At 38.6% G+C, this 17364-nt stretch overlaps 1 protein-coding gene across 1 annotated transcript in view; it reads right to left on the bottom strand.

The window, feature by feature from the left end:
* meis1a (Meis homeobox 1 a) overlaps positions 1–12218 on the bottom strand; it is a 40550-nt gene extending 28332 nt beyond the window's left edge. The window contains exons 1-7 of the mRNA XM_079160263.1: positions 11883–12218; positions 8677–8927; positions 5740–5881; positions 4882–4932; positions 4725–4775; positions 3793–3939; positions 568–679 (exon numbers count right to left, since the gene is read on the bottom strand). Coding sequence (XP_079016389.1) covers positions 568–679; positions 3793–3939; positions 4725–4775; positions 4882–4932; positions 5740–5881; positions 8677–8927; positions 11883–11894 — 766 coding nt within the window. The 5' untranslated portion in view covers positions 11895–12218. The remainder of the gene's footprint in view (positions 1–567; positions 680–3792; positions 3940–4724; positions 4776–4881; positions 4933–5739; positions 5882–8676; positions 8928–11882) is intronic.
* Between the last annotated feature and the right edge of the window lie 5146 nt (positions 12219–17364).

The following is a 17364-nucleotide window of genomic DNA, read 5'->3' as shown; positions in this document are numbered from 1 at the left end:
TCTTTCTTCTAGCTCGGCTCGTTGCTCACATCGTCTGTCAGCCTTCATCACTCTCTCACCCCCTCTTTCTCTCTACCGTCTCCCTTTATTTTCAAACTCACGTCAGCTCCAACATGTCGGAAAACCTCTTTCACCCTTTACAAACTCTCTCTCTCTCTCTCTCTCTCTCTCTCTCTCATGCACACACACACACAAGTACATTTACTCAAGTACATATTAGAGGTACTATTTTATGGATCTTTACATTTCTCCTCCACTACATCTCAGAGGTAAATATTGTACTTTTTACAACATTTGTCTGACAGCTTTAGTTACAGTTCTTCATCTCCTTCCTGTCCAGTTTAAACCTCGTATCTCCAGATGTGTTGATGTTGAATGTTTGTGATAAACTGAACCTTTATGTGTTGATAAAATCCTCCTACTTCTTCAGATAAATAAACTCTTTAAAAAGACTCTTGTAGTGGAGTATTTTCACAGTGTGGTATTAGTACTGTTACAGACTTCATATCAATTTGTAAAACGTAAAGATGTGCAAACGTGGATGTGGAGCTCCGTCGGTAATCTCACCGTGTTCGCTGCTGTTGTCTCCGCTGTAGGACGTGTGTCCACCGCTGGACGGTCCCGGCGTCCCGGCCGACCGGATCGATGCCGCGTCGTCGTGATCTCTGCTCCATGAGCTCTGCAGGGAGGAAAAGACAAAGGAGGACGAGCAGTGAGACACAGATCAGATACATGACCTCAAATGTAATAAAACAGAGCTTCAGTCAGGTTAACGGTATGAATACTGGGCCACAGTACGAAGAGACATGCTGTATGGTGGACGTTGACCCCCATCTTGTTCATGTCAGAGCCAAAGCTCTCTTCCATTTGGGGGACAGAAACCAGCTTTCTTAATGGTCAAACTGACTTTTTGTTTTAGTTTTTACAATTACTTATAAGGTAAACAAAAAGCCCCGAAGTTGGATGAAACACAAGAAGTCTGAATATCAGGTTTCCACACTCTCAAACTCAATTTAAATCTTGTGTTGTTTGATTTTTTATCATCTCATTCAGATGATAAACTGTTGGACAAAACTGTAGTGCAGGATGGTAAAATGAAACATTTACAGTAAGACTAAATAAGGTTAATTACAACAATTTAAAAAAACAACATGTAAATAGATATTATTTGACACCTAAACAATGATTTTTATTATATAGTTTGCAAAGACATTCAGTAGATATCTCTATGGGGCTCAGACCACCCAAAGAAAGTCAGACCTGAACAAACTGAAGAGCATCATTGTCCCACCCACTCTGTTTGATTGACAGGTGATCCGTGCAGAAACACCTCATCTATGAGGGCTCTGCAGTCACAAAGACGGAGACTTAAAAAAACAACAACAAGAAGGATTATCGGTGTATCATCCAACCGAAAAAGGAGGCACTTGAAAATGAAACCAGAGCTTTGGAGCTGCTGGTCATCCGACACTAAGCTGCAGGAGTTCACACTTCTGGGTGATTAAAGGGTTAAAAGGCCTGACAAGTGGCTGCTGGGAGCTGATTTAAAACCTGCTCTGCTGGCTCGGAAAAACAGACACAACCTGACTTTTCACCGGTATTATTCCCGCTTAAGAGAGAGACGCCTTCCGTGTGTGTGTGTGTGTGTGTGTGTGTGTGTGTGTGTGTGTGTGTGTGTGTGTTACCTGCGGTCAGACAGATGAACACACTCTGCTCATATTCCATTTTCCCTTTTTTGGGGGATTTCAACATTTCAGTTTTGTTAAATAAACCCTGCAGAGCTGCTTAGATTGCAGCCAAAAAATGGAATAATATAGTTTGACAAAAACAGTCTTAACTCAACTCAAAGGTGTGGAACGTCACCTCTCTAAGCAACCAGAGCTCGTGGTAGGAGGCGGAGCGGTAACAACTGGATGTAGTTGGGCTCACCTTCATGCATAACACTGGGTCTGGAACCAACCTCCTGTAGAGGGGCTGGACTCTCTATTGTCTGAGCTGTCCAGGGTGAGAGGAGCCGGGCGGCTGGAAGCCCCTCGGCTGTTAGAGATCCTCCCGGAGAACCAGAGAACCAGAGAACCAGAGAACCAGAGAACCAGAGAACCAGAGGGAACTAAGCGGCTACAAGCTGCTGAGAGTGTCGGGCCTTCTTATGCCCCTTTTCCACTGGACAAAAACCCACTAACACCCACTATGATTAGTGTAGGTGCTGCAATAGCATCAGGTACATCTCGATAGAAAAGGTGTTTTCGCTGATTGGCAATCATTTTTTTAAAATGTTTCCAATGACGGCTTCTTAGATCGTTCCGTGTTAAAAGATATTGTCCGTGTCAGGTTAGCTCAGATCGTCAGTGGTGGAAAAACATCAACCGGGTACACAAGCTAATGTTTGCTCCTTTTCTGCCGTGATGCTATGTGAGATACATTTAAGTGAATACATAATTAAATGAACAGGGATTTGGACGACTATTATAATTTATTAACATACAAAACATACAATTAATATGCTCTTCTCAAAGCTTGACTCAGTCAAACAGGATAAAGATGGAGAAGACTGGAGGGGGGTTACTGGGGGGAACGGTCTGCCCGATCTGAGTTATTGGACTCTTGTGTTAGTTTCGGGCAGGAGAACTGTGGCGTCGGTGGTTGCCATCGTAAAAATCCGGGTGTGGGAGTAGTTTGGGGAAAGTACGGAGAAGAACTTTTGTTTGGCCTCAAGGAAGTTCTGGTAAACCGTCAGAAGGGAAAGCAGGGCTTGGCTCAGACGAGGACGAGTACTGCCGACCTGGACTGAGGATAATGTCAAGGAGGTGGAAAGAGCACTTTGAGGAACGCCTGAACTGGACCAACACGTCCTCTGAGGAGGAGGCATCCATATCCCAGAGGTCTCTGGGGTAGTTAAGAAGCTCCTCGGCTGCAAGGCGCCAGAGGTGGACGAGATTCAGCCTGAGAGGCTGAAGGCTCTGGACATCGTTTGTCCGTCTTAGCCGACAAACCTCTTCAATGTCTGACAGAGCGGGGCAGTAGCTCCCATTTCCCCCAAAAAGGGTTGACTGGAGGTTGTGCTCCAATTATCGGGGCTTCACCATAGACTGTATGAGAAGTGGACGTCTTCGCCGTGACGTCACCCATTGGTTTGAGGAGTGCCGTTTTGAAGCCGTGAGTTCGCCATTTTGGCCCGTCGCCATCTTGTTTTTTGCAACCAAACGTGACACGAGAGGGCGGAGCAAAGTACAACCAGATTACACTGCTGCACACTTTATATTTATATAAGTCCTAACAACTTTTAATCTTTATTATTTCTGTATTCAGAAATGAGCATTTAGTGTTCTCAATGGTGATATTCCAGAACTCAACATGTGCTTCAACCAAATCGGGGAATATATCTCGCAAATAAAACGCAATTTGTGGTATCCATAGGTGAAACTAAGTAAAATTAAACTAAAGTAATGATACAATAGTAACATTAACATTATTTAACTTGTTAATGCTGCCCATCAATAATAAAAACGTCTTCTCTTTGGATTGACCATGGATATAAAACATTATTAATCCTGAATTTAGGACTGTTGAGTTAATGCACGAAAGTATTGTCATTTATTTGAAGGCATCAGACAATAACACGTCTGTATCTTCTTTTGAAAATTGTAACGATGACATAAAAAGAGCTGATTTAGAGCTCACAGTGAGGCCCACTGCTGCGCTGTGTATCTGTACCATCTAATACCTTCATGACGTGACACTGTGAAGATATTTAGGAGCGTATCAGTTTCCAGGAAGTGACGGTGAGCTCACCTGATCCATGTTGTTCCCCGAGGACCTGATGAAGTCCTCGCTGTCCGACTTGTTCCCGTCTTTGTCGTCCATAACCAGATCGATCGGCATTTTCCCTTTCAGACAGCTGATGTATCGATGACAGAAGTTATCACAAAGCTCATGAACCTGGAAATAAAACATAAATAAAACATAAATATATATATATATACAGTATATATGTAATACATGTATGTCTGTTTATTACATATTTTACAAGTACTGTGTTTAAGTACAAATTTGACATACTTGTACTTTACCTTTTCCATTTCATGCTACTTTATACTTCTACTTCAGTACATTCTAAAGAGGAATTGTGTACTTTTCACTCCACTACATTTATTCAAAGCTTAGTTACTAGCCACTGCTTTTATAAAAACATATGATATACTAAAATCATATGATGCAGTATTGTAGTGTAGTACTAGTAGTACACAAAGTATCTCAAATTGGCTCTACATTGACAAACTACAACATTACACTGTCCTTACATGCACTCATGAGTGATACAAACAGAATAATATTATATTATATAATAATATAACAGTCTGAGAGAAGCCATTCTGTAGGTGAATACTTTCACTTTTGATACTTTAAGTATATTTTGCTGATGATACTTGTACTTTTACTTCAGGAACATTTTGAATCCAGTGCCTTTACTTAAAATAGAGTATTGTAGAACTGTGGTATTTATGCTTCTACTTAAGTAAAGTATCAGAGTACTGCATGTATGTCTATAACAAAATAAAGATATTGAAATTCTGGGAACATAACAGTGGTATCGGAATCATTTTAAATGACTGTTTTTTGTTCAGGATTAAACTTGGATTAGCAGCACAGTGAACATCTTTGCTGCGTTAATCTCATTACTTTATATTCAACAACAGACGTTCTGAGATCTGAGAAAATCTGACCTTCTCCAGCTCCAGGAGGTGGAAGCGCAGCACTTGTATCGACTGTACCATCTTCAAAAAAAAAAAAAAAGATAATAGTACACAAATGAGACCAAAATAACCACTTTCGTAATAGAATAGTATTTACAATCATAACAGTTTAGTAATAATATCTCACCAAATTATCCAGCTCTGGATTTGATGAAAATAAAGGCCTTTCTGATCGGATCTAGACACAGAAAAAAAGTATTATAGTCATTAAACAACACAGTCCGCTGCCCTGCGGCCTCGGAACCTTAAACCCAGTTTATTCTGGTGCGAGACACCGTGGCCCCGGCCTCCACAGATGGTGCCCGAGCTACGATGCTCAACACTCTATTCTCCGAAACGCCAGAACAAGGAATTACCCGGAAAAAACTCCATAAAAAAAAAACTCCACAGACCAAACATGCAACTTTTTAATCAGCTGTAAACTCATATCAAATATTCATGGTCATACAATCCCTGTAAAGAAAAGAGTCAAACAATTTAAACAACAAATATATTACAACGAAAACAAAGGCTGAACATTCTGGAAACAATTTGATTTGTTTATTTACTCAAATGTAGATTTTTAAGATCTCCTGTTTTTTTATTATTTTAAAAACAAATTGGCCGTCTTTCTAAAATCCTCAGACATGTTAACAGTAAAACAATATTTAATTATTTGACTTCCTAATTTAAGTTATTTGCTTTCTTCAGCCGGCACCTAGTTACAAAAATGACCGCTTTCTGCAAACGACGGTTTATTTAATTGTAGTGCAGTATTTACACACCGTTTCTACCGTTTTTGTTAAGTGAACAAAATGAGCACCTGCATCACGGACTAATAAAGACACAAAGCACAGAAAGTGGGATAATAGGGGTGTCATTGGGGGCCCACAGCTCATTTAGGCCCAGGGGCCCCCCCTCAAGGCTTAATCCGGCCCTGGCCCCTTCTCATCTTGCAGAGATCTGTAATAACTCTGAGACGTGGATGAAATGTGTGTTTCTGTACCTGTTTGGAGAAGACGGCGATGTCCTCGTTGAAGGAGTCCGAGGAGCAGACGTCTCCTCCGGCCACGCCGCTCTCTCTCGGCGTGCAGGTCGCCAATTCACATTTTTCAAAAATCAGTGCGAGCAGAGGGAATAAGGGATGTCTGAGAGAGAGAGAGAGAGAGAGAGAGAGAGGGAGAGAGAGAGAGAAAGGGAGGGAGGGAGAGAGAGAGGGAGGGAGAGAGACAGAGGGGGAGAGAGAGAGAGAGAGAGAGAGAGAGAGGGAGAGAAAGAGAGAGGGAGAGAGGGAGAGAGGGAAGGGGGTCAGCTCAGACTGTAACACAAGTTTCCTGCTGCCTCAAACTCTCCCAGAAACGTTCAAGTGGCTCCAAGATTCAGAATAATAATCTTTAGAGACTTCTATAAACAAATAAAAAGGACAAAATTAAAACCCCTTACATTTCTTTCACCCCTATTCAATGAAGGCAACGGAACTCTGTTTGTATAAAACTAAAAATAATTATACTTCTTTCCGGAGTCCTTGCTTACTCTGCATAATCCACAAAACACAAGGTCCATACTTTTCCCCACTTCTTCAGTAGAAAGCGTACGTCCAATCAGTGGAAAAACAAACACTGTTTTGAGGTGGATGAAGAAATCACAAAACCTTGACAAATAAAACCAAAGCTATCTGCATGGACGGTACCACCGGTAGGAAGTGAGACGATGTTTTAAAAGATATTCGGGGAGGAAGCACAACTTGGATCTGTAATGAAACACAAAGCAGGTGCTGCTGATGCACAGGAAGGTTTAATACTGTCCACGAGAAAGGGAATGAATTCCCCCGCTAACTCAGGACAAACCGCTTTGTTAAAGCACACAAGTTTAAAATATATATATATATATATATATATATATATATATATATATTTACTGTGGCTACATTATTCAAATCAAGTAAAAGGAAACTCAATGATTAGTTTAAAATAACCAGACTTAGTTACATTTCTGTAAAAAGTAAGTTTCCACATTTAGAAGGTGACGCTGACTCCAGTAAGTCAATCTCATTTGTTTATTGTGATACGAGTCTGAAGCTAAAAGCTGAAAAACAACATTCCCGTAATCTAAAAATAAAATAAAAGCATGTATTACACTTTTGTGTTGTTGTTTTAATTAAGGACTAGTTAGACACATCTTTGAAGTCGGTTAAAACAACACTGAAGCAGTTTAGTGTCATAATTCAAGCTTGGATTGAATGCTATTTTGCTTCCATTTTAACCCTTTCACAAACATGCAGTTACAACTTCAGTTTCAATTTAACTGAAGAAATATAATTTACATTCAGATTTATACATCCAAAAAGTATAGTTGATTGTCATTAGCTTTAAAATCAAAGGAGATGCCATGACGCGGTTAACAATAGTTTTGACGATGAAAAGACCCCAGAATGGAACCCTGAGGAACTCCACACGAGGTTTGGTTTGAGGTGAAGCTACAATAAAATATGGAGGGAGCGAGAGCAGACTAACAAAGACAGGCAACGTCTTAAATGAAGTAATCTGGTTATTGTGTCTCTGTAAACACAGCCGGTAGAGCTGGACCCAAATATTTATCGGCGTTTCAGCTATTTGTTTTAAGATAAAATGTCTCAAATGTGAGGATTTGCTGCTTTCATCCATCACACGTGATAATAAACTGAATATCTTCAGGTTTACGAACTGTAAAATAACACCTTATGAGCTGGGAAATTAGCTTTTTTCAGTATTTGTCATTTTATCGACAAAACAATGAATGGATTAATAGAGGAAATAGTCAGCCGATTACAGGTGAGTTAATTTATTAATTAATGAAGTATTTACTCAAGTAATGTTCTTATGTACAGTAAAGAACTACCTGTTTATTTCATGGTCAATTTGAATCCACTTTACTTCTATTCCAATACATTTTAGATGGAAATAATGTACTTTTTAACCACAGTTCCTTACATTAATTTAACAGCTGTTTCAGATCAAGTTGTATTCAAAACCTACAATTAGATTATCAAGAAAGCAGCAACACATTACTCCATTACTTAAATTACTCCATTCAAACAAAGAATTCATTTTAAAATCCTCTTATTGGTTTTTTAAGTATATTTCTGACCTCTCAGGTTTTAGGAATAACCCAGAATGAGACGAGGAGCTGGTGAAGCTGCTGCTAGTGACCGTTAACTGATGAGCTGCGATCTAAACTGTATCTCCAGTGAAATATAAGACAGAAACCTCCCTGTTCTCTCAGGCCTATAAACAGTGTGAGTGTATGTGAGGAGGTATTGAGTGTTTTTATTTGTCATTATTATCTTTATTGTCATACCTGCGTTGTATACGTTTGATTTATTTTATTTTATGTAAAGCACATTGAGTCTCTTTGTAATAAAATGTAATCTATAAATAATGCTGCCTTGGCATTATATATATATATATATACACATATTAATTTCCCTGTAAACATTTAAAATGGCTCCACCTCGATACCGAGTCACTTTTCTGCGTCATGAGAACTTTTACTTTTGAGCCCTGACGCTCAAACTTGTATTTTTACTGAAGTAGCATTTTGGATGCAGGACTTTTACTTGAAGTGGAGTTTTCTTAATACTGAAGTGCTGCTACTTTTACTCAAGTAAACTTCTTCCGCCGTCTGTTTCTGTGTTGACCTCAAACAAGTAGCAGGCCTCACTTCATCACACACACACACACACACACACACACACACACACACACACACACACACACACAGATAATGTTGGTCTGGCTCAGCTCGGCCTGGAATGGAACAGCGAGTAGCTCAGTCCCAAACAGTGAGAAGTTAAACAGATAAATCAAACAGGAAGCTACACCAACTGTAAGAGTTCTGAAAAAGTCGTTTTTGTCCTCATCAGTCTGGTCTGTTTTTCCCCACGGTGTGAGTAAACTCATCATACCCATAAATGGAGTCTTTGTCCCTCTTGACGGCGTCCCCAGCTGTGGCGCCAATGCCGCTGCTGGTGTGGGTGGACTGGGCGTACTGGTGTGGAGGGTATGGACCAGCAGCGGCGGCGGCGGCGGCGGCGGCGGCAGCAGCGGCCAGGTGCACGGCCTGCAGAGAGCGGGCAGCGTGGTGGTGGTGATGGTGGTGCGGGTCTCCGTACACCCCACCCACGCCCTCCAGCCCGTAGTGGGCCAAGTCTTCATACTGAAACACAGATAAGAGATGGGTGACCTCTGACCTCGTGTAGGAGCTGTTCGCTGACCTCAGCAGAGGTCGAAACGCAGATAAATTTGAACGATAAATGCGTTGAAACAAATTGTGTGCAGGGTTTAGACGGTTAATGGTCTATCTCATAAACACGATGAAATGTCACAACCTGACAGACACAAAAATCTGTTCATGAAAAAAAAAGAAACGCGTTTGACCAATTTTGTCCCTAAAAAACAAAAAGAGCCAGACTCTCCTTAAAAGGAGAATGAGGTGTGTGTTTTTTCCAGTTATGTAAAAGAAAAAATACTTCTAACAGAACAATATAATACAATTTAATAGAACAAAACCCCCAAAGTGACCAGAGAGAAGATTCAAGGACTCTCACAAACAACTATAGGCTACAGGTGTTCCTGTTATTATGTCCATCCTTTTGTCTATTTCCTCTCATGTGACGAATAGTGTGATGCTTTGCAACAAAAAATATGCATTAAAAACGTTAAAACATCTGGTCACAATCTTAAATCATATTAGTATGCCGCTATAACAATTTAAAGTCGTAAGTAATTCAGTACGTTGACTTTTCAAAATAAATAACATCACGAAACCACTTGAACTTTTCCACATATTAAATACAGAGCGACAAATCAACATTATTAATTCAACCGTCTCTGAAAAGCTCAACCGAGATATTTAATTAGTTGGCATTGTGCAGGTGTTCCTATTATTATGTCCACCCCTGGTTTATTTACTGTGAAAGTTTTTAAACTTTTAAAACACTATTTACATTTTCAGATAAAAATAATAGAAACTCTGTGTTAACTTCTGCTTTTAAAAAAACCGCCTGACACTTAAAACAATAGTGTCTCTGCACTGGTGATTCTCTATGAAGGGGGTGGACAAAATAACATGAACACTTTAAAACACGATGCAGTCGAATGTAAAAACAACATCAAGCTAAAACAAAACGTCTCTGATATTTATAAGACGTATAATGTTTCTGTCAGACTGAAATGTGTGTTATTCATTTTGAATTATAGTCACGTCGTCCGTAAACTTGTAGATTTTCTCAAAAACTTTATAAACTCAGACTTAACGGAGAAAAATCTATTTTATTTTTTAGAAAGAAAACAGTAATTGTTCTAAAATGTTTATGCCTATAATAATATATGCCTATTAATTATATACATATACACATTCTTTGGTTTTGTAGTAAATCAAAACAAGTTTAAACTTTGTAATACAATATACAGATTACCTATAAAAGTTACCTTATTTCAACAGAAGTCAGTTTGCTTTTTAATTGATGCAACTCAAGTTTATCACTTTGTTTCTCTTTTAAAGGTTGTGTTTTGTGGGTCTTTATGTGTTTTAAGGTAAATTGACACTAGTTTAAAAAAGAGTGTAAAATGTTTAATCTCCAAAAGCAACAAGAAAAAAGAAACAAGAAAAAGAAAATTATAATTTCTAAATTAAAAAAAACATGATTTTAGTTTTATTCCTGTTAAGAACCTGATATATTTAAATAATCTGTGTATAACTATTCTTTTTAACTTCCAATGCTAAAAAGGCAAACAATTTGAATTTTGTTTAAATCATTTATTATTTCTATGATTTCTTCTTTGTTGAAAACATCTCTCGTGGTGCCGTTTGTTTCCTTATTTTTAGTTTATTTTCCTGATTTAACATCTGCAGCAACAGGTTTCCACTGTGAACATTAACAAGTAAACGTAATAAGTCAAATATGTTACGTTATAAATAACTTCTTATGTTCAGCAAGTTGACCAGAAGCTCTCACTGCGTGTGTGCGTGTCTCTGTGTGCATGAGATCGGATTAGAGCGATCACTGATCACTGATCAACTAAACGCAGTTTAAACTTTGACCTCGACAAAACAGCCGCCTGCGTCAACTAAAGTTCTAATATTATAAATATTTTCCTGTTAAAAAAAACGTTATTGAACCGTTTGTGTGTCTGCTCCGGTTGGACAGATTCAATTAGCGGTGAAACAAATATAATAAGAGTTTTATTTCTTTATAATCTCCGCCGCTGAAGCACAAACGGCCCGACACGCACACAGACTGAACCCCGCTGCACGTGCAACAAAATGTGTGTTTATATGAGTTAATAGAGCAGAAGAATAGAAGTGTTTCCTCTCAAATCTGTTAAAACATGTTTTAATTTGATAAAAATTAAGGTTGCAATGACGTGTTGTTGGTGAAATTAAATGATTCGTTCATTTTATTTAAAACTGAAAACTTTTGTCATAAATCAAAAATGAGGCATGAACTCCAAAAGGAACAAATACTTTGTACAACATGTCTTTCTACAAATCACAGCAACTTTTATTATCTAAATTAAATTCATTTAGATCCATAAAAGATGTTCTGTCTAAATGATCTTTAGTCCTCTCACTGAGTGTAAAGTGAATCTAATTAAGATAAAGCTCAGTTAGTGTTTCACTTTTATTATTTATTTTAAAAGTTTCAGTTTTATAAACGTGTCCATGAATGTTTTTCTTTTTAAATAAATGTGTTTATACGAATAAATAAAGGCTTCTTTCTATTCATATTCACTGTGTCATCTTTCAAAAAGACAACCATTGAATTAATCTTATCTATTAAAAGTTAAAATTATTATTATTACGCACGAGAGAAAGTTTTGACTTTTTACTAGTTCGTGAAATTAAGATGGTAAATATAATTTAGCTTTAAGAAACAATGTTAATATTAATAACAACAATTATGTTTTCAAATAGGGTTAATGTATTTATTAGTTGAATAGTTTAAATCTAGTTTCGTCTCAGTTTTGTGTAAATTTAAAGAAAAGTGGTTCACTGTTTACCACAAATCCAAACTCAGTTTATTGATCATCAAACTGGAGCCGCTGAAGAACACCGTCCTCTCTCTCATCATCTCTCTGCGCTCGAATTAAAAAGTGGATTTTTACGCACCCGTTGCGCCATCGGCCCCGTCTCTCCTCCCGGACTCCAGGTGACTCCTGCGGGGCAAAACACACATCCAACTCCCCGGTACCGGAGCGTTAATCACTTAATCCCGTATGTAGCGGAGTCCAGCCGCGAAGAGAAACGCACAAACACAGAGAGAGCAGCAGCAGGTCCCTGCAAGCTCCGCTCAGCTCTCCACGGGAACCGACCAACCGACCGACCGACGGTGACACTCCGCCACCAGAACCACGAGCCCGGGCAGACGCTGTCCTATTCCCGGCCTCCAGCTCCAAGCAACAATCGACCACCGACCACCCAACCAACCGCTCAGTCAGCAGGCCAAATCCGATCAGGTTACATCCAAACCGGGGGGGGAGACAAAGTGAGGCGGACCCGCCCGCTGCGCTCTGAGCCGGGGCCGTGCGGCGCTATCTTCTGCGCGGAGGTGCGTTCAAATCCCCATCGCAGCTCCGGCGCAGCGGCTTCCTCTTCCCTCAGAGCAGGCCGTCGGGGTGTGAGGGGAGGGGGGGGGGGGGGGAGGGACGAGGGGAGGGAGGGGAGTGAATAGTTTCTTTTCCCCACTTAAAGGAGCAGAGACTCCCTGCGCGTCCCCGCAGCTACCACGAGACGTGCCAAGGCGCGCAACCGCGAGGTGCACTGGATGAAGGGAATGTGAGGGGACAAATATGTCTCCACTTGACGTTGTTATTGGGGAGACAAAAAATATGACAACTTAGGAATTCATTGCAACTACAGAAATAACTTTGCTATCTGTCGTTTTTATTCTAAGGTGGAACTTCAACACAACGATGGAATAAAACTACTTCAAAGTAAAAAAAAAACTTCAAGGGCCCGAAGACTTCTGGTTTACAATGTGGCAGTGTTTCTGTGGTTATTTGATTAACCGCAAATGTGTTATTAAAACTGTCTGAAATGAGAGGGGCCCAGTGCAGTATTACATAACATTGAGGACCCCATTTTGCAGAGGGGCCCCGAGTTAGAATCTAGTTTTGTGGCCTTTGTTACTTTAGTGTATATTATGTTTACATGGTGCATAAACAATGAGTGCATGGGACAAATGGGGGTCAACAGGGACCCCCAGCACATCAGGGGCCGCATGCAAAGGTTAATATGGCCCCGAGTTAAAGAATAAACTGTCTGCAGTAATTAGGATACATATCAAATGCATAATAATAATAATAATAATAATATCTTATTTTACGAATATATTTTTGCACTTTTGATTTTCCTTTTAAACGTGAAACACAAGTAATAGTTTATAGAGCTGACACACTTTTTAAATGATTGGCAGAATCTCATTATTGAGGCGGATATATTGATAAAATAATACTAGAATATTCAGATGGAGCCTAAAGTCTAAGTCTACGTCTAAGAGTCGACTGCACTGTTCTAAATAAAGAAGATACATCTGTTTAAAAAAGGAATAATGTCAAAGTTTAAATGTGGGAAAGAAAACAAACTGCTGTTGGCTTTGTTTGCACAGACTGCTGAACTCTTGTGCTCATGCCCCATCTAGTGTCTGTAAAGTGTCAACACCAGCAGAGCGCTCGCTCTCTATTATTAATCATATTAAAAGATGTTTCACATCAGGAGGTGATTTAAAACGTACTGCAGCTATAAACTACAGCGATCCTGAGCAAGAAATCAACTTAACATTTACCAAACATGAGCTGTAACCAATAATCTGCAATAACCGAGCAGAGAACTGCAAATATTACAGGAAAACTTAAAGTTCAAACAAGAATGTTAAAGAATCTCAGAACAGATGAAACATAAATGACCTGAAACACCATTAAAGTATGTTTTTGTTTTGTAATTTGGGTAAAATGACCCTTTAAGTCCCTTTTGTCTTTCTTTTTAAATAAAATAATTTTAACGGATAAAGGTATGAGCTCAAAATAATAGAGCATGTTAGAGTTATTGTGAAGATGGTATTTAGTACCATGAACACACACAGCAAAGAGCTCTTCTGTTTATGTTATAAGGACTGATTTGTTATAGACATACTTTTAAAACATGTTTGGTACGTTCTAACAAAAGTCAACTGGTGCATTGGTGGGGTTTCTCTGATGATCTGTAGCTAAAGTCTTAAAGATAATACGAGTTCCTTATTTTAATCCCTGTATCATTTTATCTAGAAGTACTCGTGTTTAATCTATAATGTATCTGGACATCTGTTACGTCCTGTGCCTTGCAGGTTTTATCCTCATTTCATCCTCATCTGAAACAACAGCCTGTGAAGAAACCTGTAAATCAGAATGTGATTGAAAGTCCACTGTTTGTTTTTTTAGTGTCCTCGTGTCAAGTTTATTCCTTTATAAAGCCGGATGTCAGAACTTTACCAAGAAGCTTTTCAATAACATCCTCTGTCCTTAAACCCTCCATTAAAAACGTTAGCAGGGAATAAAATGAAAGAAAGCCTCAGTAAGAGCTGGAGGAGGGATCCCTCTCCCTGGATGGACGGTCTTATAGGTAATACATGTTGTGTGCACAGAATAACCAACATAAGACAGATGCAGAGTCTAAAAGTGTTGCAGGACAAACATCCAGTAATGTTTGTTTGTTGATTCATGCAAGAAACTAACAGTCAGTATATCTTTGCCTCTATTGATGATATATCTTCTTTTAATCTGCCTCTCGATGTCCCTGAACTTTATGAAAGTACAATACTAAATGACTGGAGTATTCCTTTAACAGTGCTGTCTGGTATGCAACAGTATCCTTCCTTCGTGGAGTAATGACACTTTAAATGAATCAATACTGATGTTTTTCCTTCTGTTTTTAATAACAGCTCTGAAGCTTTGTGGCTTCAGATGCAGAAAACACAGCGACACCTGGCGGCTTGATAAACGTACTGCAGCCCCTCAAGACTGAATCACAAGCACTGAACACCTCTCTCAGTAGAAGTCCAAGAAGTCTGAGTGTTTTTAAATCTGTACTACTTCTGTTCAGATGTGCTGCATTAATCGTAGATGTTGTGCGTCATCATCCTGATGACATTATGCGTAACATGAACGCACATCTTTACAATCTCCCTGCATGCACATATTCTCTCTACGTTACGCTGTGAACTTCTGCACATGCACATTGTTTCCACTTTAAAAACAGATACCTTTATTTATTTCTTATATTTTTCTCTCCTATGTTATGCCCAAACCACCAAGACACATTCTCTGTATGTGCAAACCTACTTGGCAATAAAACAAGTTTCTGATTCTGATGTTACAGTAAAATAATGATTAAATGCATCGCCCGAGAAGCTTATACACATAAAATATGAATGTAGCATTTTTGGTGTCGCTGAGGCCCAGTGTCACTGTGGGCTCATTGAGTCACACTGTGATGTGATCGGAGAATAATAATGAAATAAGACTTTTACTTTGATTGCATTATTACTTGGTATTAGGTGGAATTGTTCCCGTACTTTTAGTGTGTAGTTTGAGTGTTTCTCTAGTGGTCACTGACAGAAAGCCCACGCTGGAACCCAGGAAGATGGGTTGATCATTTATTCTAAATATTGCTTTTCATTGAATATGTCTTGAATTATCTCGTTGAATGTTTCCTTACAGTAAACCATGCAAAGTATTATTTGAATGGACTGTACATAAAATAACTTGGATGTGTAGATTTAATCCAATAACCAACTCATGAATACTTGCAATAATAAAACAACACAAAGAGTTCTAAAAACAAATTCAAAGACATTTTATCTTACGTTTGTCGTATAACCGATACCTCAGCCTGTTACAGGTTCTCCACTATGTGTGAGCCAAAGATCTGGAGAAAAAACAGAGGATTTAAAAAAATGTACAACAAGGTAACATCTATCTACAGTTGATCCACTTCATCAAGATTTTGTTTGTTATGTTATATATTTAAAAAGAGAAACATGCAAACGTAGTGTGATGCTAAAGTAATGATGAGACAGATATGGTGGTAGACATCAGTTTAGCAGCTGGATGCAGCAAGACGACGTTAAAGACCTTGTTTTGTTTTCTAGGTAAGTTTTGGAGTCAACATTGAGACAGAAGTTGTGCTTTTAACAGTAATTTGGCAAAGATATGAAGAAATATGGACTGACATTGGAAATGTGGATTCAATTAATGGTTTGAAAATGTCCTAAAAACTTGTCACCATTGAAATATATCTAAATAAACATGAATCTAAGTCAGGGCCATCGCCGTGATTTCTGAAACGCTGCAGACCTCGACCCCGACCCTGTTTCTAACTCTTCAGACACGTAGCTTTGTCACGACTGAATATCACCCGAAGATCAGTAGATCTTATTAGTGACACATTAAAATCACTGGACAGGACGATGAGTATCTGCACTGGACTGTCCAAATAAAGTGAGACCAAAAAAGACACAATTAAATAAGGTCTAAGAAATATAAAACACACAGAGAGTCATGTCTACCATTTCTTCACCAAATAAACATCAAACACTAGATTATTGTAGAGACAACAGCTGTGGAGCAGATGTGAAGTGTCGCTGCAGTAGCATGACTCTACCACAAGGTGTCACCTAAACACAGTAGTTTTTAAATGTGACAGAAGAAGAGCATGTTTTTACTGATGGTCAGCTGACAAACTGAAGGGAATATAAACCAGGGCTCTTATTTTGAAGAATAGTTTGCACAGGTGCTTTTAAATAAAAAACACATTGTGGTCATTTATGCTAATAACAAAAAAAAACATCTAGAATCTGAACACATCGTAAAACAACTGTCTGCATGGTAGAGAATACATATATACACTATATCAATAACTTACCCAAATAAATGTAATTATGAAATGGCACATCTGTATCACACCCCAAGTAAAGACACGTTTGCAAGTAGAACAAGTAATACAATGATCTAATGGTGGGTAGAGGGCTAAAAGGCAAATCATAATATAAACCTCAAATTGAAATATGTCTACGTATCCAGTAATGTACCAAATCTACTGTCACTGCAAATATGCATTACGTTTTGATGAGATCTATTCATCGTCTACCGTTCAATACACTTCATTAATCAATCAATCAATCAATCAATCAATCACATAAAATGTTTAAAATGAAAACACATTCTAAAACCTTTCAGAGACATAGTGCCATATGTGTATGTATGAACCCTTCCTCCTGAAGGATTATCATGTGCACATTTGGTCCTCTACTGCAACTTTTAGTGCCACTATGTAACTACTATAGTAGGCCTACTGATACCACCTCCACTACTCCCAGTACTACAGCCACCATACACAATACCATTGGGCGAATATACTTTTTTCATCTAAACAACTTCCTACTCTTATACGAATACTAGGCCTGCTAATATTACTATGCTACTACCATAGCCACTAGTATTTTTTGTAGTATTTAAATTGCTCATATTTAATATTACTATTTGCTGCTGCTAGTGTACATACTATTTATTAAAAATAGATATAAAACAATACTAAAAATATTAAAATTACAATATTG

Source organism: Pholis gunnellus, assembly GCF_910591455.1.
Source record: "Pholis gunnellus genome assembly, chromosome: 5".
NCBI lineage: Eukaryota > Metazoa > Chordata > Actinopteri > Perciformes > Pholidae > Pholis > Pholis gunnellus.
The sequence above is the reverse complement of the archived record's forward strand: the minus strand, read 5'-3'. Positions and strand labels throughout refer to the sequence as shown.